General features: G+C 38.8%; 1 protein-coding gene across 1 annotated transcript in view; it reads right to left on the bottom strand.

The window, feature by feature from the left end:
* Positions 1-18,109, bottom strand: part of eys (EGF-like photoreceptor maintenance factor) — a 149,395-nt gene extending 131,286 nt beyond the window's left edge. Inside the window, exons 1-6 of the mRNA XM_086045079.1 lie at positions 17,362-18,109; positions 15,081-15,197; positions 7,696-7,889; positions 6,924-7,054; positions 3,023-3,137; positions 581-740 (exon numbers count right to left, since the gene is read on the bottom strand). Of these exons, the coding sequence (XP_085901205.1) occupies positions 581-740; positions 3,023-3,137; positions 6,924-7,054; positions 7,696-7,889; positions 15,081-15,197; positions 17,362-18,109 (1,465 nt within the window). The remainder of the gene's footprint in view (positions 1-580; positions 741-3,022; positions 3,138-6,923; positions 7,055-7,695; positions 7,890-15,080; positions 15,198-17,361) is intronic.
* Between the last annotated feature and the right edge of the window lie 251 nt (positions 18,110-18,360).

The raw sequence follows: 18,360 nt of genomic DNA, 5'->3' as shown, positions 1-18,360 counted from the left end.
CCAGGCACTTAATCACCGTTTGTTGCGATCATGACAGCAAGAACCTAAACCTCCACAACAATGTTGGCCTCAGTGTGATATATTTACAGTACTAGAGGTCACAGACACTTCCTAAATAGGTAGATGTGTCCTCCACATGTTCCATCTCAACCTTTAGCTTCATTTAAGTCATGGTAAGACACTGTTGAGGACTACAAGCCCTTGTTGGTCTTTTTGAATTTTATCAAGACTCACGTACACGCATTGTGTGATTTTTGTTTCGAGTACCAAAATTTAGGACCACTACAAGAAAATGAAAATCAAAGCATTTACTCTCACATTTAGTAAATAAGCCAGTTTTCATGCATCGGTCTCATTGCATGCACATATTTGTATTGTTCATACCATAAACCAAATGGCATATAAGATAACAAATGTCAGGGGCTGAACTGGCTTGACTGTCTACAAGGAGCAAAAATACTTGATAGCATATAGGGTTACAATGTTTTCTAGATTTCATCTTTTTGTGAGAATCTTCCTGATTTCCTTCAATCAATGTTTCGCTACGATGTTGAGGACAGATAAGACAAAGCTATCTCACCTGTGAATCCATCTGGACATTTGCACATGTACTCTGGAGGAGACGACATCTGGCTTGTTGTAATGCATGTGGCTCCGTTCGAGCATCTGTTGGGTTTTATCAGGCAGGCATTGCTCACGTATTGACAAAACTCTCCCATCCATCCTGGTGAACAGATACACTGCAGCAACAGCACAGCGTAGGTAAATTTAACATGGTGTGCTACTCATCAATCTCGTTGCATTCTTCCACACTGATTTGGACACAGTGGTGATAGTAAGGCTCTTCATCTCAAGTGGGAACTTGAGACTTACGACTATGGAGGTGGGGTGGGAATTTCAGAACAATAACCAACAATAACGATGACATCACAATGCAGTGATAATGTGATATTTTGGCAATGTACATTACAATATCAGTAAAACTAGGAAAAGAGGAAAACCTGGAGACACTTTTTTCTAACAATACTGTATATTATCAAATAACACTAAACATTAACCTTATGATGCCATCAAAACAATGTACACAAACATATATATTTTGTATTGGAATAAAGACTTAATCGAAGATACAACCACTTGATTTTGAGTGATGTGGTTTGGAATCATTTCAGTTAAATTTGACCCTTATTGTCAATCCTCTGCTAAAAACATTATGTTCATTATCCAACATTGTCAACTAGAGTTGCCACGATCAGAGCATGCGATCGGAAATTGGGTCATTTATGTGCTCCATTTCTGACACTAGTGTAAATCTTTGTGTGAAAACAAAATAACAGAGTGGTGAGGTTTAGCACAACCTAATGTTATTAACACAAGATAAAAAAAAAGATACATTGGACATTTAGATGTATCATTTGAACAATATATAGAGGATAATACTGCGATTTATGTCATATATAAAAAAAATTCTAACTTGCCATGAAATGTAGATCTGGATCATGGACGTCAATCAGCGACAGTATCAATTTCTGGTGGTGGTGTTTCCATACAGTATGATAAATTGTAATGCTGCAAGCGTGTTGGTGAATTGGCTTTCAATGCCAATTTTTTATATTTTTAATCTATTTAGGCCACTAAAAGTGTGGTAGATTAAAAAAAAAAATCAAAACAAAATAAAAATAATAAAAATGGTTGATCATTTGCATATGGTCATGTTACATCCTCTCAAAGTACATTACACACATCTCCACATCTGACAGGGATCGCCATACCAAGTGAGCTGAATGTTTTCAAACTTGACTTAACATTTGGCGCCTTCCAGGTAATATGCAAGAATTCATTCTGGACTCACAAGTTTCTATAAAATAAAAGACCCAGTTATTTATTACCCAATGCCCGCTGGGGGCGTACCTTTGTATAACGCTTAATGTTGTACGGACGTTTATTGAACCGCAGAATTTGCACCCACCCCTGTGCTCACTTAATGACCTCCTTCAGGACGTGCTCTGATGCCGACTTTGTGTTGCAATATATTGTGATATCAATACAGTCTTGTGTACCACCTGGGCGTTGACATGCTTATGAGGAAATGTGTATTGTGCAAGGACCTGTTTACCAAAACTATCATTCACCACCAATTTGTCGGAAAATGTGAGAATGAGCAGAACTCAAACCCTTCGTCAAACCCAATTTATGTACGGGTGGAAAAATAGCATCGTCTTTTGGTTTATAAACCAACTTAAGCGTGATGCCTGAGTGTTTTAGAGTAGCCTTGGAGTTGATCCGAACTTTAAATTTGACCGGCATGACAAAACGAATTGTATTGTCATATATTATGAAAATTATCTGTGCTTCTTCACATTTTTACGGAAACCCCTTAAACTCAATAGCATCACAAGAACACAATTTAGTATGTCTGAACCCTTTGTATAGAGCAGTGCATGCAACAAAGAAACCATCAAAACCGAGGTTATAGTTAATTCTCTCAAAAGTATAATGGAACAAGATTGACAATACTTAGGAGCTTTGGGGTCATCACAAAGGAGTCTTGGGTGTCATAAAAATGCATGTGTTTGTGACAAGTGCACAAAGAAAGGCAAATTAAAGCAGAAGGTATCTTGTCAAGCAATGCATAAGCATTTAATGATTAATGGCATAGAATTAGATTAGTGCTATGTGCTGATAGATTGTACCTTTCTACTTGCTAGTTAAAATTAATGACTTTGACGATGGTTTTTGCGAGCAGATATACAGTTTATGAGACAGAGATAGAACTACTTTTGAATGAACATGTGACATGCGGATGATGTGTTTGGGTGTTAAAAACTAGAGATACTAAAGACTCATTCTATATTCATCTGAAAAATGTCATGAATGTGCACAGCTAATTTGAAGCATCTGTCACGATCAAACTAATCAGCGTCGTATTAGAGAAGCTCACATGATCCTTCCAGGTGCAACATGAGACATATTTCTGGGTCCTCAGAGTATTTGATTATGACCGAGACATTGAATTACTCACCTGATATCCGGCAATTACACTCAAACACAATCCCTCATTTAGACAGTTGATATTGAGCAGGCGGCAGTAGTCAATTACTTCTCCACAATTCTTCCCTGAAAAGCCCCGCAGACATCTGTTGAAAGGAGAAGAGTGTCAGAAAATCATTTCACCCCAAGCCTCAGGCGTTAACAAGCTATATTTTTACACCATGTCTGGACTCATACATTTCTTTTCTCCTCCGTGGTACACATGAAAGAGTTTATCAAACATCCTGCCTCTAAAAAGATAATAATGCAGATTTTTTTCTGTATGTACAACTTTATGGTATGGATTTTTTATGGATCAGCTGATGTTACTGATGAAGTGGTCAGTGAGTGTCCATCTTCGAATTCCGTTTTATTAAGGTTAATGTGTTATTATTGAGTCTTATTAATTGATTTCCTCATGACCGACATATATAGTGATTGAAGTATGTGATTTAGACCATGGGAATTTAGAAATATGGCTTTGTGAAATAACCACGGCTTTGTGGTTAGACGTACAAAGGGGGGGGACCATTTTAAGTATGATTCAAGACCATACCTGTAAAGTTCAGATTATAAATGTTCGAAATAAGTTGGACACTTGAAACAAAATGACAATCAATTCATTGGAATTCAAATTAAATGGAAAATGCACGTTGATTTATTCAAACAGTATAGTATACCAACCTAATGATTTACCACCTCGGAAAGCTGAGACGTAAACCGTTAACACCCACAGGTGAAAGTCATAGGTGAGTTAAGCACGACACCATTAGTGACTAAATGATTAATATATTCCCATGTAAATTTCTACTGTACACATTTTGCAACACGAGCCAAAAAACTTTATTTCCCTCATGAAACTATCCATTTCGCTTGAAAGTGTACAGTATTATTCAACGGCACTACAAAGAACTATTAATCACTACACTGAATATGCTGCCTGTGTTACAATAAGGTTTCAGTTTGATAAGTATCTACCAAGCAAAGGCGAGGAGAATGGAATAATGTAATCTACAAGAGGAATGTAATACAGACGAAAAATGTTATCTACAAGAACATTATAATCTTAAAGAACAATGTGTTACTACGTGAAAGAAATGTTTCAAGACCACATTATATGTCAGTTTCTATTTCACTGGTCTGAAAAGAGTGCATATTGAAAAAGCTTCACATTTAGTTGGTAAAAGTTAAAAACAACATTTTGCTTAGAAAGTGATTATTTTAGAGCATGAATCTATTAAATATCAAATTTAAACATAATTATAATATACATATTATTTTGTATGGCTTTGTCATTCCCTGACACAGAGTGAGAAAAATGCAACATTCATTATACAAAAGTGCCTTGAGATATGTTTTTTTTTTTGTGTGACCACACTCATATCTCAAAACACTTACAATAAATTATCTTTCCCCATTGAAATTAATAAAAATGCTATTAAACCATTCAATATCACCCCCACAAAAAATATTTTAAAAAATATGTGTTTAGGGTTTTTAATAAGGAAAAATTGCACTCTATAATATAAGAGTGATAACAAATAAATTGCCGGCTTAGCCACCAGAAGGCAGTATAATACAGTCATGCAGACACAAACGATGAAGAATCTTATTTCTTCTACCACTACTAAAGATTCTGTAATATTACCGGGAATCATTTTTCATAGAGGATAAACAACGTATGCCTGTGAGTATTGTTATATCATCTGTTTAAATGTGTAACTCCATCATTTGTGTTCAAACATCCGTTGTTTCACATGTACGAACAACGAAGCTATTGATGCTAACTTTTAACAGTCGTTCCATTACACGTTAGCTTTACGATAGTGGGCAATTCGAAAGGCAACATTGTTTGGTTATTTCAAATACATAATGTGCAATTCTCAATTGTTTTATGTTCAGTTTTCCCGTAAACTGTGAGTGGCATCTAAGTAAAAAGCGACCTTTAGCTGAAAATGGCTTTCTTTTTCTTTGTTGTTTCTTTGCCTTTGTCACTTATCTCATGCACTGATTCTCGACCCAACACCCAATCAGAATTATCGATTGGCACTATGATATGATATGTATGATAAATGATGACTTCTCGGCCATGTACGCTGTGTGGTAAGATGTAAAAGTAATAATTATGGTTAACACTCAATTCAAGTGTCAAATATCCAGAGCTGGGCATTTTACTAAAAATTGAGCATCTGTCATCCATCATCCGCCAGCAGCGAGGGTAGTACCCTTCCGTCATCCGTAATTCGTCATTTTTCCTTCGGCTTCGGTTACTGTTTCTAAAACTATTAAAAAGAAAAAAAAGAAAAAAATGAAAACCTCTCAGTCACATGCTACTTATATAGAGAGCAGCGCTGTGTCAGCGCTTCTTTCTGATTGGTGTCCCGGCGAGGAAATGGTCATCCAATCAGTGCTTGATGGGAGGGCACACAGCACGCACTGATTGGATGGCCATTTTCCCGCCGAGCCTCTTCCCAGCCTGGTCCCTCACTCAAATCTGTCCCCCAAGCAACAAAAGTTCACTAGATTCCTCCCCGCACTCACCGCGGCCATTGAAGCCTCGCCGTGAAAAATAGACTAAATGTGAATTGTTGACAGACCGGTCCGTCACATAGGTGGAATGCTTAGCAGATATCTGCAGACATCATTACTAAGAAAACATTCCTGGTATTCTGTATGTAGCTCAATACATGTTTAGATGTATGATCAATTTTAATGTATGGAGGAATGGCATATAGGAGCCCCAATACAATGTAACCGTGTGAAAACAGCAGTATGATAGAACTAATTAACTACACTACAGAATCACGTTTATTACAATTCTCCCCTAAATGTGGAGGTGGCGGAGAGTGGCCAATGGTAGAATAAAAGTATAAAACTAATATAAGCAAAAGGTATGCCCACACTGAAGAAGACTAAAACAGTGTCAAATGCGTTTAAGATGTAGATGTTTTGTATGAATTCATAAAGCAGCCGTGGTGTTGCCTGATACAAATGCGTTTTAAGGGCGAGAGAACCTTTTAACCCGAAGCCTGAGCTGTTCTATCAGTTATATCTAGGAAATACACAGAGATGCCCATTTGGGGCGGGGGGTGACAAATTTTAAAAAATTGCTGGACTAAGCATGGCCGGAAGTGGGTTTTAGTCCGGCCCACTAATCGGCCCTCATGCGTTTGACGTGGTTGCGAGGCAGCCAAATTTCATCTCAGCCTACTCAGTGAAAGGCTTCTTTTTAGGCTTCTTTCTACTCCCGCATCAGCGCAAGCGAGAACTGCCGCATTGATTCACGTGACCGACACATTGTGCTGTTGGCGACAGATTTGGAATAATTGTACAATACATTCCATCGGGGAACTCATAGTTAAATTACTAGTCATTGTGCTCTGCTAATTATGAGGAGCTGGTCTCAGCCAAAAATTCCAGGGTGGATTTTTTTGTCCCCGGCCACCCCTGGCCACAGCTGAGCACTTTAGTTAATCTAAAATTGCCAGAGGATGCACATTTTTTAGTTATTGATTAAACAATTTGATGCTCAGTTGAGTGTCAAAATAAACAACAGTGCCATGTTAGTCGTTAAAAAGAAAGATGTTAACTTGTGAAACAGCACACTTACTGTTATTTAGTCAGTCCGGGAAAATAATGGAGTATAACAGGGCAGATAAATAAACTCAGTATGGCTTTAAGGACACAGGCAGGACGTCTTTTAGCAATAATTGTTATATCGTTATTGTACAATTTATTTTGACTATCACCACAGGAGGCTATTTTGAGAAATTGTGTTCACATTGAAGGGTGGGGACAAAATTTGATCAAATTGTATCCAGCGTGTGTATTTTAAGGCAGTTAGAAAGAAAGAACAGTCAGTGTTAGATCCCTGTGTGTGTTTTGTGTTTCACCTGCACACATAATCACATCCCCTGGACACACAGGTGGCATTATTGAGGCACGGTGATGGGCTGCACACGTTCCGCCGCCCTCTCTTGCATGCTGGGACCACTTTACCATCTGCACACACACATTCAGAGGCCTGCACACAGGGCCAGAACAAACCAGGTCATGTGAAAACAAGACTGTATTTCACACATGACTGATTGCTATCTTTTTCTCTAATGGTAAAATTGTGCCTCCCGTCAATGTTGGAGTAAATTCCAAAATGACTATTTGTATTAGTAAATTGTAAACATTTGAATATTATAATGAGATTACAGCGAGTGGAAAATCAAAGTTCGAACGCCCCAATGGGAATACAATTTGTATCGTTACACCCCTAGTTGAAAGGCCAAGGACCAGCTTTCAAACACAAGCACATGCAAAACACACAAAAAAAGACACAAGGACACATTATGTAGCAACGGTGAAAGGGGCAGGTAGCAGAACACCCAAGGCACCTCCCTCTGCATGTCTCTGGTTCCATGTGAAAGATGAACAGGTAGAGCATACCGGTACATAAAAAGCAAACAGTAAAAATGAGGGCAATTCCAAGTCATCTTTGAATATGTGTGCAATCATAGAATTAAATTGCAGCAACCAGTCTTTCCTAGTGCTCATCTTCAAGAGGAAATATTAATTGCTGTAGCTGCCTTCAGAATTAAGCCTTTTGATCCTGTTTCAAGAAACTATCAGTTTCCATGTGCTATAGAAAATTAACAAGGGAAAATAAGTCCTCACATGCTCTCTTGCACCGCAAATTTGATCGTGCCGACATGTGCTTGACATGCAATCAACGGCGAATTCAGTATCGCAGAAGAGGCCCCTGAAGCTTTCGGGACAATGACAGACCAGACCTGTGGGAGTCTCCTCACATATGCCTCCATTTCTGCAAGGATTTGGATCACAAGTTGATTTTATCTCCCAAGGCGGGTCTGCAAAACAGAACACGATCTTTATGTAATGTTTATTAGATTAAAGAAAGGATTTCATTGTGAGATCATAACAAGTCATTAGAAAATTGTCGGATATTTCATTTTTTACCCCCATCATAATTGAAAAAGGGCTTTGATTTGAAAAGCGCTTTTCTCTCTTCAAGGTACTCAAAGCGCTTTCAGTGTGTATCCTCATTGCTTATTCTCCTACTGAGGCAATAGGAGCAACTGGGCTGTAGGTATCTTGGTCAATGATACTTCAGCACGGTCATGGAAGATTGATGGCCACTTTGCTGCTTGAGTCAAGCCTCCCATCACATTAATACAGTATCATGAGATGAAATGATCCCAATAGTGGTTTTGTCTTACCCCTAATATTTGCATGGTATATGACAGCTGATGATAATGTGTTCTAAATCTGAATTAATGAACTCTTTGGCATTTGGCTCCAGTGAAAAACACATTTGAAATACGTTTTCATCCATGCATCCATTATCTATACCGCTTATCCTCACAAGGGTTGCGGGCGTTCTGGCCCCTATCCTAGCTGTCTTTGGGCAGTAGGCGGGGGACACCCTGAATTAGTTGCCAGCCAATCGCGGGGCACACAGAGACAAACATCCGCACTCACAATCACACCTAGTGGCAATTTAGAGTGTCCAATCAACTTACCATGCATGTTTTTGGAATGTGGGAGGAAACCGGAGAACCCGGAGAAAACCCACGCAGGCACGGGGAGAGCATGCAAACTCCATGTTTTCATCACAAGTAAAATAAAAAGGAATCATCCTTGGGTTACAATAATAAAGTTATTATTATTATAAATACTATAGCGACGTCTGTGTAATTTGTTTGTTTTTCCGTATTTAGGATACTTTGTGGTTCATGAAAAATAGTGTCAGATGTAAGCATTATGCAGATTAAACTTTACATTATGGGGCGGGGGAATGGTTTCATTGTAACTAAAATGATGCACTATATGCTCTATATGCTCTTAAGTCACACCAAAATGAATGAGTTGGAAAATCATGTTTCCAAAATTGTTCAAACTAACTAACAAACAGTTCAAAACAAAATCCAATTTTATTTATATAGCACTTTTCACACACAAAATGCAACTCAAAGTGCTGTACACTAAAAATGTCAAAATACGCCTTACCAGCCCTCTTTCCCTCCCTCACAATATACACAAACACAGATATCCAAAAGCACACACACGCATACGCACGCACACAAACACACACACACACCCACCCACACAAAATCTAGATTGATCTTTATAGATAGATTGGGAAACTTGTCTTTTTTGCCACGTTAATCCACAATCTAGGCAGCCTGTTGTGAAACGTGGAAGAAACGTGTGTGGAGGCGGAACTTCCGGCAGCACACACAACAGCTCCCTTCTGCCATAGAGAGCAGATATTGAGTTTTATGTTGGTTTTGCGGATGTTTACAGCCACCAATAACTTTTAAGTCATTCTTAGGTCTAATTAAAACACCACAGAACAGATAAGTTGCACATATAAGCAATGATGTTTTAATAGAGACACACAACATAGATCCGTCCCCTCATTCATCCTGAGATGGTTCGAATAATGAACTATTTGTGGTATGTAACTTGAGGCAGCTTTTCTACAAAAACTCTGTGCGTACCTTGCAAAATTCATGAAGAAATGAATGCGTAACTTGAGGTTCCACTGTATATGTAAAATACTGTATAAAACATTTTATATAGACTAAAACTCTGACTCGTATATATTTTTTAGCGGCTAATGATCAGCCCATTTAATAATCATTGCGACAGGACTACTATGTTTGCCCACTGGTTTATCAAGCTTATGGAAACATTCATACGCAGATAAGACAAAACAAAAATAAGCTGTTTAGATATATATTTTTAAAATACTCAGTTCTTGGTTCTATATAAATGATGGAGACAAAATCAATATTTCATTGAATCACAAAACAAGTCATTTTTGCACGATTTTTGTATGGAATCTTCTTTTTTTGGGGGGGGGCATGAATTATGTTCATCACATAAAACGCAAATTGAAACCATTTGTCTGGGTGCGGTGTTTGTGTTGTGTGACAAAGGAGGAATTGTTGCATGCGATTGCATGCGGTGAAGTCAGGTGAACAAATGAGCATTTGGGTCAACATCAACGAGAGCCGTGCTGTGTTTTCTGTTGGATGAAGTCACTGCACCGCTAAACACCAACAAGCATCTTTCTCTGCTTCCTAAAGCTTTATATTTTTAATTTGAAGCCATTGTGATGTTTTATTTATTATCTGAAATGATTTATTCAGTGAATTCAAAGCATATGTCTTGATGTGTTCATGTGTGACTGTGTACGTCAGGCTTCCCCATAGCATTATGTACACATAAGGTAACGTACAGTATAAAGGCTTAATAATTTTAAGGAGTATGGAAGAAGTTATATTTTAGAGTATATTGTATGTGAGACTGAGTTGCAAATAGTGTATATATGCCATGCAAGTAGAAGTAACCAACTGCAGTGAACTGTGATTTTTTTCAAATCACCTTATTGTTGCAAATTGGCTTGTCTTGCCTCCTAGTATACTGTAAATAATTGGTGCACTTGTTATGGCAACTATCTATTTTTCATTAGTTTGCATTATTGTGGGAAATGTGATATTTAGCAATGAGCTATTTGTCTTAACGATTTAGATAGTCATTAAGTTGATGTTCAGTTTTGAGAATCATGAAATTCCTGATTGTGTGTCTTAGCTTGTCCTGTAAAATCATTTTCTACCTACATGAAGCCAATGTAATGAGCAGGGGACACCACTGTTTTTGCAAGTTAAGCCCCCATGTTTGTATGGGTTTTCTGTTGGTACTCTGGTATTCTCCCACACTCCAAAAACATGCATGTTAGGTTTACTGAAGATTAAATTGGCCATAGGTGCAAATATGAGTGTGAATGCTGGTTTGTCTTCGGCGATTGGGTGTGTCCCGCCTCTTGCCCAAAGTCAGCTGGGATAGGCTCCAGGTCACCGTCTACCCTAATGAGGACAAGCGGTATAGAAAAATGGGTGGAGTAATATGGTAAATAACAGTGTTTTGACTAATTTATGCACGTAATCAACATTTTCACCTGTGTCCATTTAAGCACAAATAGACACACTGGGGCATATTCTTCCGTTCACACTTAAAGCGGAAGTCGACCCAAACATATATATTTTTTAAGAATATGTTCTATGCAGGCCGACTGGTTGAAACACAGCGTTCTGATTAATATTGTCTTTGTGGAATATGAGTTAAGCAACAAAATCCACTAGTTTTTAGCCATCTCTGGGGGCGGCCATTTTCTGAGGGTCTGTGATGTCACTTTCAGTCAACAGAAGTGACAAAATGGCCGCCCCCTGAGATACAATACAACATAATACAATTTTATTTATATAGCGCATTTCATAACAGCTAGAGCTGTAACAAAGCACTTTACAAACAATACAATGGCTAAAAACGGGTGGATTTTGCTGCTTAACTCATATTTTATATTAATCATACTGACTTGTTTCAACTAGTGATCCTGCATAGAACATATTCTTGAAAAAAATGTTTGGGTTGATTCCATCTTTAAGTCAATTTCTTAGACGTTTTTCTTGCACACTTTCGAGGCACAGTAATTCTCCTGTCCAAGCTTCAAAGTTTCATGAGACATGAATTCCAAAGAGATCCATTTTGAGAAATGTCACACCTGCGAAATTATCTTGCGTCGTGGATCCAGAAGTGATGTTCGCCAGTGATGAATGAAGTTCATTTGCAGGCTACTCTCAATGAGCAGTTTGGATTCAATTTTTTATAAATCCAATAAAAGCAGTTTAATCACAATACTGTTCCATTAAATGAACACTTAACTAGGAGTTGTTGCAAACTGGGCATTCACCACGTTGCCAATCATTAAAATTCACATGTGACGCACCAGATACAAAAAAATCAAATCCTAAAACCTACAGATAATGACTGTAGTTCTGTGATATGCACATCAGAACTCCAATCTCGCATCAGCATGTGGAAATGCTCCTCACGTGTGAAAAAAAAAAACTCAGCCGTCGCTGAACTTTTTTTTTTTAACAATTACTATGATGTAATATCAACATCCGGCCTTCATTTTAATGTAGTAAGGATACATACAGCCATTGAGCAATCAGTGAGCATATATGGGCCAGGTGTGCCCCCCTCCAAGCCCCGTCAACACAAAGTGGCCAAGTAGGCAGATGACAGTCATCACTCACTGTCAGCGGCTGTGAAACGACTCAAAACATGTAATATGATGTTATACCTTCAAGAGGCGCTAGACCTTACTACAGACTCTGGAACATGGAAACCAAAAGATGCTTAACTCTATGGGAGAATGCTTCCACATCACCGGAGCCGGAGGCAGAAGTGGTGTGTTGTCAAACATAAATAGTAATTATTTACCTATCAAGTATTTTAGCTCACTTTCAACCTTTATGGGCACCACATGTTCCGGCTACAATGAGCTTGCATTCAGGTATTTTCGTAACAAAGTAAGGATCCATAAGAGCCAAATGCTTACAGTATCAGACAGATTTGTCAAGGAACGCCCCCATTTGTCGGTCGATCTACCCAGACTGCGTAAATTTCATCCGCGCACCCCAAAAATTGCGCAGCGGTACGACTTTTCTGACTTCAGCACACGGGAGAATATGCCCCAGTATGCATTGTGACATGTATCAGACACTTTGCACACATTATTTCACCGGAGTTTCAAGGAAGGCTTTCATTTTTCTGTTTCTGTTGAGATGTCTATACATATATCTTTGCAGTGGATCTTTACATGCACATTTTCTTTAATCATTGTGCTGCAATACAAGTGCCCCTCTCCCAGAGGCGTTTCATGACCTCCTCTGTAGCAATCAATCTCCTTGTATTTATCTTCACAGGGCTTGCTTGAGCCACATATCATTTTGCACTCCATAAACTGAGTTTTGCTTTATAGTTTTTACACAAAGTTGCTTCTTCAACAAACAACTTAAGTATAATTTGTGTGGAACTTGTTCATAGGTGAAATTTTCTTTCCTTTCTTTGTCTTTTTTCTTTTTTAATTTTGGACAGGACCTTCATAGATGTACCGGAATTCCAACTCACTTAAAATGTCCAAAAATGCTTTGTTACTATTTAATGGGCATACTACATACCCTCGTTAATCAAGTGATTAACTGTGGAAATTCAATAGAGGTAAAGGGACTTAATGTATCTCCGTCTACGGTAATTAAATTGGTTAACAGGGGTGACGAGTCTGATGACTGCATACTTGTTGCTAATTCTATTTTGCTGCCAACAAAATGAGACTGAGATAAAGACAATTAACATCTCATAGCACAATGAAAATGGACTAATAAGAACGGTAGGTAATATTTTGAAACAGATAGCCTAAATGGAAAGTGGAGGACAGTCAAAACAAAAGGAAATCTCATTTGAAACATCCCACGAGCTTGGCTCATTATTCTGTGCGCATAGACTTTGGCCTATGAGGGCAACCGGCAATGGAGCAGGCTCCAGCTTCTTGCTTGATTAATGAGGAAACTGCAGAGAGGAGGAGGAAGCAAATGCTCCAAAGAACTCCCAAGAAGCTGATGGGACAGCAGGGAAACATGACTATGTAAAAGCACCCTGAGGAGTCGACACGCCAGAGACAGCAGCAATTAAGCCCCCCAAAAAACTCTATTCCACTAAAGCAGAGAATATTAAAAGGAAAACATACGCATACAAGCACACAAATATTTTGTCAATATATTTTGAGCAGTCACAATTTCACAAGCATTGATTTATTTGGAGGTTTACGCATGCGATAAAATGGAGGCCATTTACCCGGTACTTGGCAAGCAACAATTCAAAAGGGATCCCGCATGCATCTGAAAGGGAGGAGAACTGTACTTTTTTTCCAGCCAAACAAACCTGATGGACATGAAAAACGGCAAATGAAATATGTCCTCCGGGTACTCCGGTTTCCTCCCACATTCCAAAAACATGCATGGTAAGTTCATTGGACACTCTGAATTGCCCCTAGGTGTGATTGTGAGTGCGGATGTTTGTTTGTGCCTGTGTGCCCTGCGATTGGCTGCCAACCAATTTGGTGTGTCCCCCGTCTACTGCCCGAAGATAGGCTCCAGCACGCCTGCGATCCTTGTGAGGACAAGCGGTATAGATAATATGGATGGATATATATATATATATATATATATATATATATATATATATATATATATATATATATATATATATATATATATATATATTCCCTACTGAGAATACATGTGAGGAGCATGGACGCACAGCAACACTACAACTTCACATTTTCAAATAGTTATTTTCCATTTTGAATTAAATATGTTTTCCTTACAGTCAAGAGGTTATGGTTTTGAATCTTGACTGCACATTTTTAATTGATACTGTCAGATCTGTGTTAATTTAGCAATATTCCTAATAAATTGGATTTGTTGCACCGTACAGAAGTCATTCCAATAGTTTGCTAAACCTTTCTCAACATGGGAGGGGCAAACTATCATAGGGAAAAACCCTTCATGATAAACACTTACAAGGGATTCCTCTGTGACAGTGTCAGTTAGAATTGAACAGCATTGTTTTTTTATTTTACTGGAATGTGTACCAAATGTTGTGCTGTGTAAGCGTCTCCTCCAGTTTCACTGCCACAAAAAATGTCATCTCCCTTCTAAAAATATTATAGATATATTTACGTAAGATTTTACACTCACTCATCTGACTCAAGAAAGTGAGCAACTTTGATCAATAACAGAATTTATACATGAGCCAGCCAATACCATCTGAAAACTCACAGCAGTATCAAACTTGTGATTTAATGCCATCAGCAGGAACAATGCAATATAAATGACATTTTAATTAGTAGCTGTAAACCTGTGTTTTATAAACTACGACATGCTCCGTTAGCCAGCAGCTATTCATGGCTTTTTACAGCCATATATGAGCAGTCGTAACGCTGGCTTCTGAAGTGTTTGATTGAAAGGGGCTGCTGCAATGATTATGATGACAAATAAAGTAGGCTCAAGTTGAAAGCCTATAAGGAAATGTTGATCTTGGATAGAATGTTTTCAGCTTTGACCTTTTTCTTGAGAGAGAGGCTTTCAAGGTAAATGACATTGTAGAACATTTGCTAAAATACCTACCTGAGAATTCTGCACCACAGATGCATTTGAAGGAGCCTGACAACACTTGAATGCACGTCCCATTTGTACATACTCTGTCGCAATTTTCCTTCCCAATGACTTCCGAGCAAGTTGTTCCTAAACAGGAAAAACAACAACAACAATTGATTAATGAACAGAAAACTAAGAGATAAGAATATACTCCTCTGCATTATGCACTAAAATTGACTGCTATGTAGCTATTTAGATTTCAGAAAAAAATCTATCCATTATGCAGAAACCAAGAGTACACATTGGCAGCAAAACGATTTTAAATGCAAGTTGTTTATTATTAGTTTTGTTTGCTTTAAATTTGACAGTTAGTCTGATAAGAGCTCAGTGCTGACTAAAGTGATGTGTCCAATAAATAAATCACTGGACTGGAGGAAGGCTTGCATTACATCTTAAGTTAGAAATTATCACACTAACCTTCTTGTGCATTATTTAGTTGTTTTTTTGAATTATTATTATTATTATTATTATTGATGGGCGGCACGGTGCTCGACTGGTTGGCACGTCCGCCTCACAGTTCAGAGGTTGTGGGTTCAATCCCGGCTCCGGCCTCCCTGTGTGGAGTTTGCATGTTCTCCCCGTGCTTGTCTGGGTTTTCTCCGGGTACTCCGGTTTCCTCCCACATTCCAAAACATGCTTGTTAGGTTAATTGGACACTCTAAATTGCCCCTAGGTGTGATTGCGGGTGCGGATGTTTGTTTGTCTCTGTGTGCCCTGCGATTGTCTGGCAACCAATTCAGGGTGTCCCCCGCCTACTACTACCTACCCGAAGACTGCTGGGATAGGCTCCAGCACGCCCGCGACCCTTGCGAGGACAAGCAGTATAGATAATGGATGGATGGATGGATTATTATTGATCCCTGAAGGTAAATTCTCTTGCACTCTGAGGGGAGAAGGCAGAGTGAGGGGGCTGCACAATCGTGTCATGACCCTGAGTATTTAGATGTTCAGGGTCTTGCTCGAAGGCATCTCTGCAGTTCATCTTTTAACTGCGATGGGTCTTGAACCTGCTACTCTTAGGTCCAAAGGTTCTTACACACTGTGCTGCTGCTGCCCCTATTATTCTAAACAATAATGTTCTGCAATAAGTTAGGCAAGACTTACTAAAACATATTCATATGTAGATATCTGTATAAAATAATAAAGCAAATCATGTTATATACAGTAGCTGGAATAAGTGCTATATTACAAATGGTGGCAGTTTGACAATATTGTGTCATTGCAGCATGCCAAATAATTATGAATTTTGCTGGGGTGTAATAATCAATTAACCATGTGTTTTAATTGTATTGTTCGGATTGCATTTTGCTTAAAAAATATGATTCAGTATTTCTTTTTTCAAAAAGGTATTACAGCTGCAGTGATAATAAAATCTAACTCAACTGTATTTATAAGGCACTTTATGACAACCACCGCTGTATTCAAAGTGCTGTACATGGAGCAAAAGTAAGTCATACAACAACAAACCATAAAATAAATTAATAATGAAGACAGTAAAAAGCACAAAAACAGTAAAACAAAAACCAAGTCTCATGCTGAGTCAAAAGCCAAAGAATAAAAAATAATTTTAAGACGAGTTTTAAGGTTGGGAAGCTTGCTAAGTTTATCAGGAGGTCACTCCAAAGCAAAGTACCGGCAAAGGAAAACGCTCAATCCCCTCTGAGCCTGAGCTTTTTGCCTGCATATTTTTATGCTCATAAGATTATAACTTTAGTCTTGTAAATGTCTGAATTTTTTTTGATATTATGACTATTATTATTTTGTCACTTGTGACCATGTCTAGTATTTGACAAAAAATAATAACCATCCAGAGAATTAGGTGACCAGAAGTTGCTCTATAATCACACCAGCCCACACACACGAACACACACCCACACACCCCCACACATACCCCCCCCCCACACACACACACACGCACGCCCCCCCCCCCGCCCCCCGCCCACCCGCACACACATAACACAGATTTGCTTCAGCCAGTTGCTTTTGATTTCAAACTTTTGATCCAGTTTGGTGTGATAATCCTCAAAAGCAAAAGGCTATTTCATTCTCACATTCAGCGTCCAATACAACACATTTGGTGGCTTACAAAAGAAAACAAAACAACAAGGTCATCAAAAGGCATCAGTTGGACGAATGCCGGAAGAAAGAAATGAGTAAAATTTATTGTATCTATTATCGATTTCAATTTAGATATCATTAACGCTATCAGTGAGTAAATATTTCAAAAGTGATGGGTGGGTTTAGTTCTTACCGGTAAAATGTGGAGGACACAGACATGTATACGCTCTGTGGTTCAGTTCTGCAGAGCCGTTACTCAAGCACACCCCTTTGTTTTTACAAGGACTGTCCAAGCAAGCGTCAAATTTTTCACAAAAGCTCCCGGAGTGGCGATGGTGACATCTGCATGAGTATGCCCCTTCCCAGTAGTCTGTTTGACATATACCCTTGCCAGAACAAAGTGGAACCTGAGGGGAGGCCTGGCAAAGTTGTGTCTTGACCAGCACGTTGAGTCTTAAGCCGTGCTTACACAATTGAGTGTCTTTGTCATGCAGACCAATGAAGTAGTGGTGGCCCGGCTCGAGCCACTTACTATCCATTTCTCCGCTTCCATTTGTGTGCTGAGGGAAAACAAATTGGTCTCTTGTTAGCCTGTTCACAGAACAACTCTCAAAATCTTCCTTCGACACGTTGAGAAGTCTGACACCGTATGAAGTCAGTGTCTCATCGGTGACGAGCAACAGTTTGTCACCATGCTGCAACTGAAGCGGACAAATCTGAGGGAAGTGAAGAGGTACGCTGAGGTCATTTCCGCCATGAGGACCCCAACACTCTTCAGCGGTATCACACATGTTCTCCATGAGTGTCCAGTTCATTTGGATGATGACCTGGTCCAGGTGCCACTCAAGTGCAACCGGTTTGCTGCAAACATTGAGACAAAAGCTCATGTGGACCATGCAGCTCGCAAAGATAGAAATCAAGGAAAATAGTGATGTCTTCATGTTCTCTTCTTTTGTCCGATTCCAGCAAAGAAGTGGTGCCAAGGAATACCTGGGGGACAACAACACAACTTAATTAGTCATTTGCAGATGACACCACCTACATCGTTCTAAAAATGTACATATCAATCCATCCAAATATTGATGCTCTCATTTACACCAATGGATTATTTAGAGTCTTCAAATAAACTAACATCCATGGTTTTAGAATGTGGGAGTCAGAAAGTCTTCACTCTCAGACGTTATGTTTTGTT

This window comes from Filicampus tigris, chromosome 11 (assembly GCF_054856515.1).
Source record: "Filicampus tigris isolate MCC_2025a chromosome 11, RoL_Ftig_1.0, whole genome shotgun sequence".
NCBI lineage: Eukaryota > Metazoa > Chordata > Actinopteri > Syngnathiformes > Syngnathidae > Filicampus > Filicampus tigris.
Note: the sequence above shows the minus strand (reverse complement) of the source record. Positions and strands in the feature narration are given on the sequence as shown.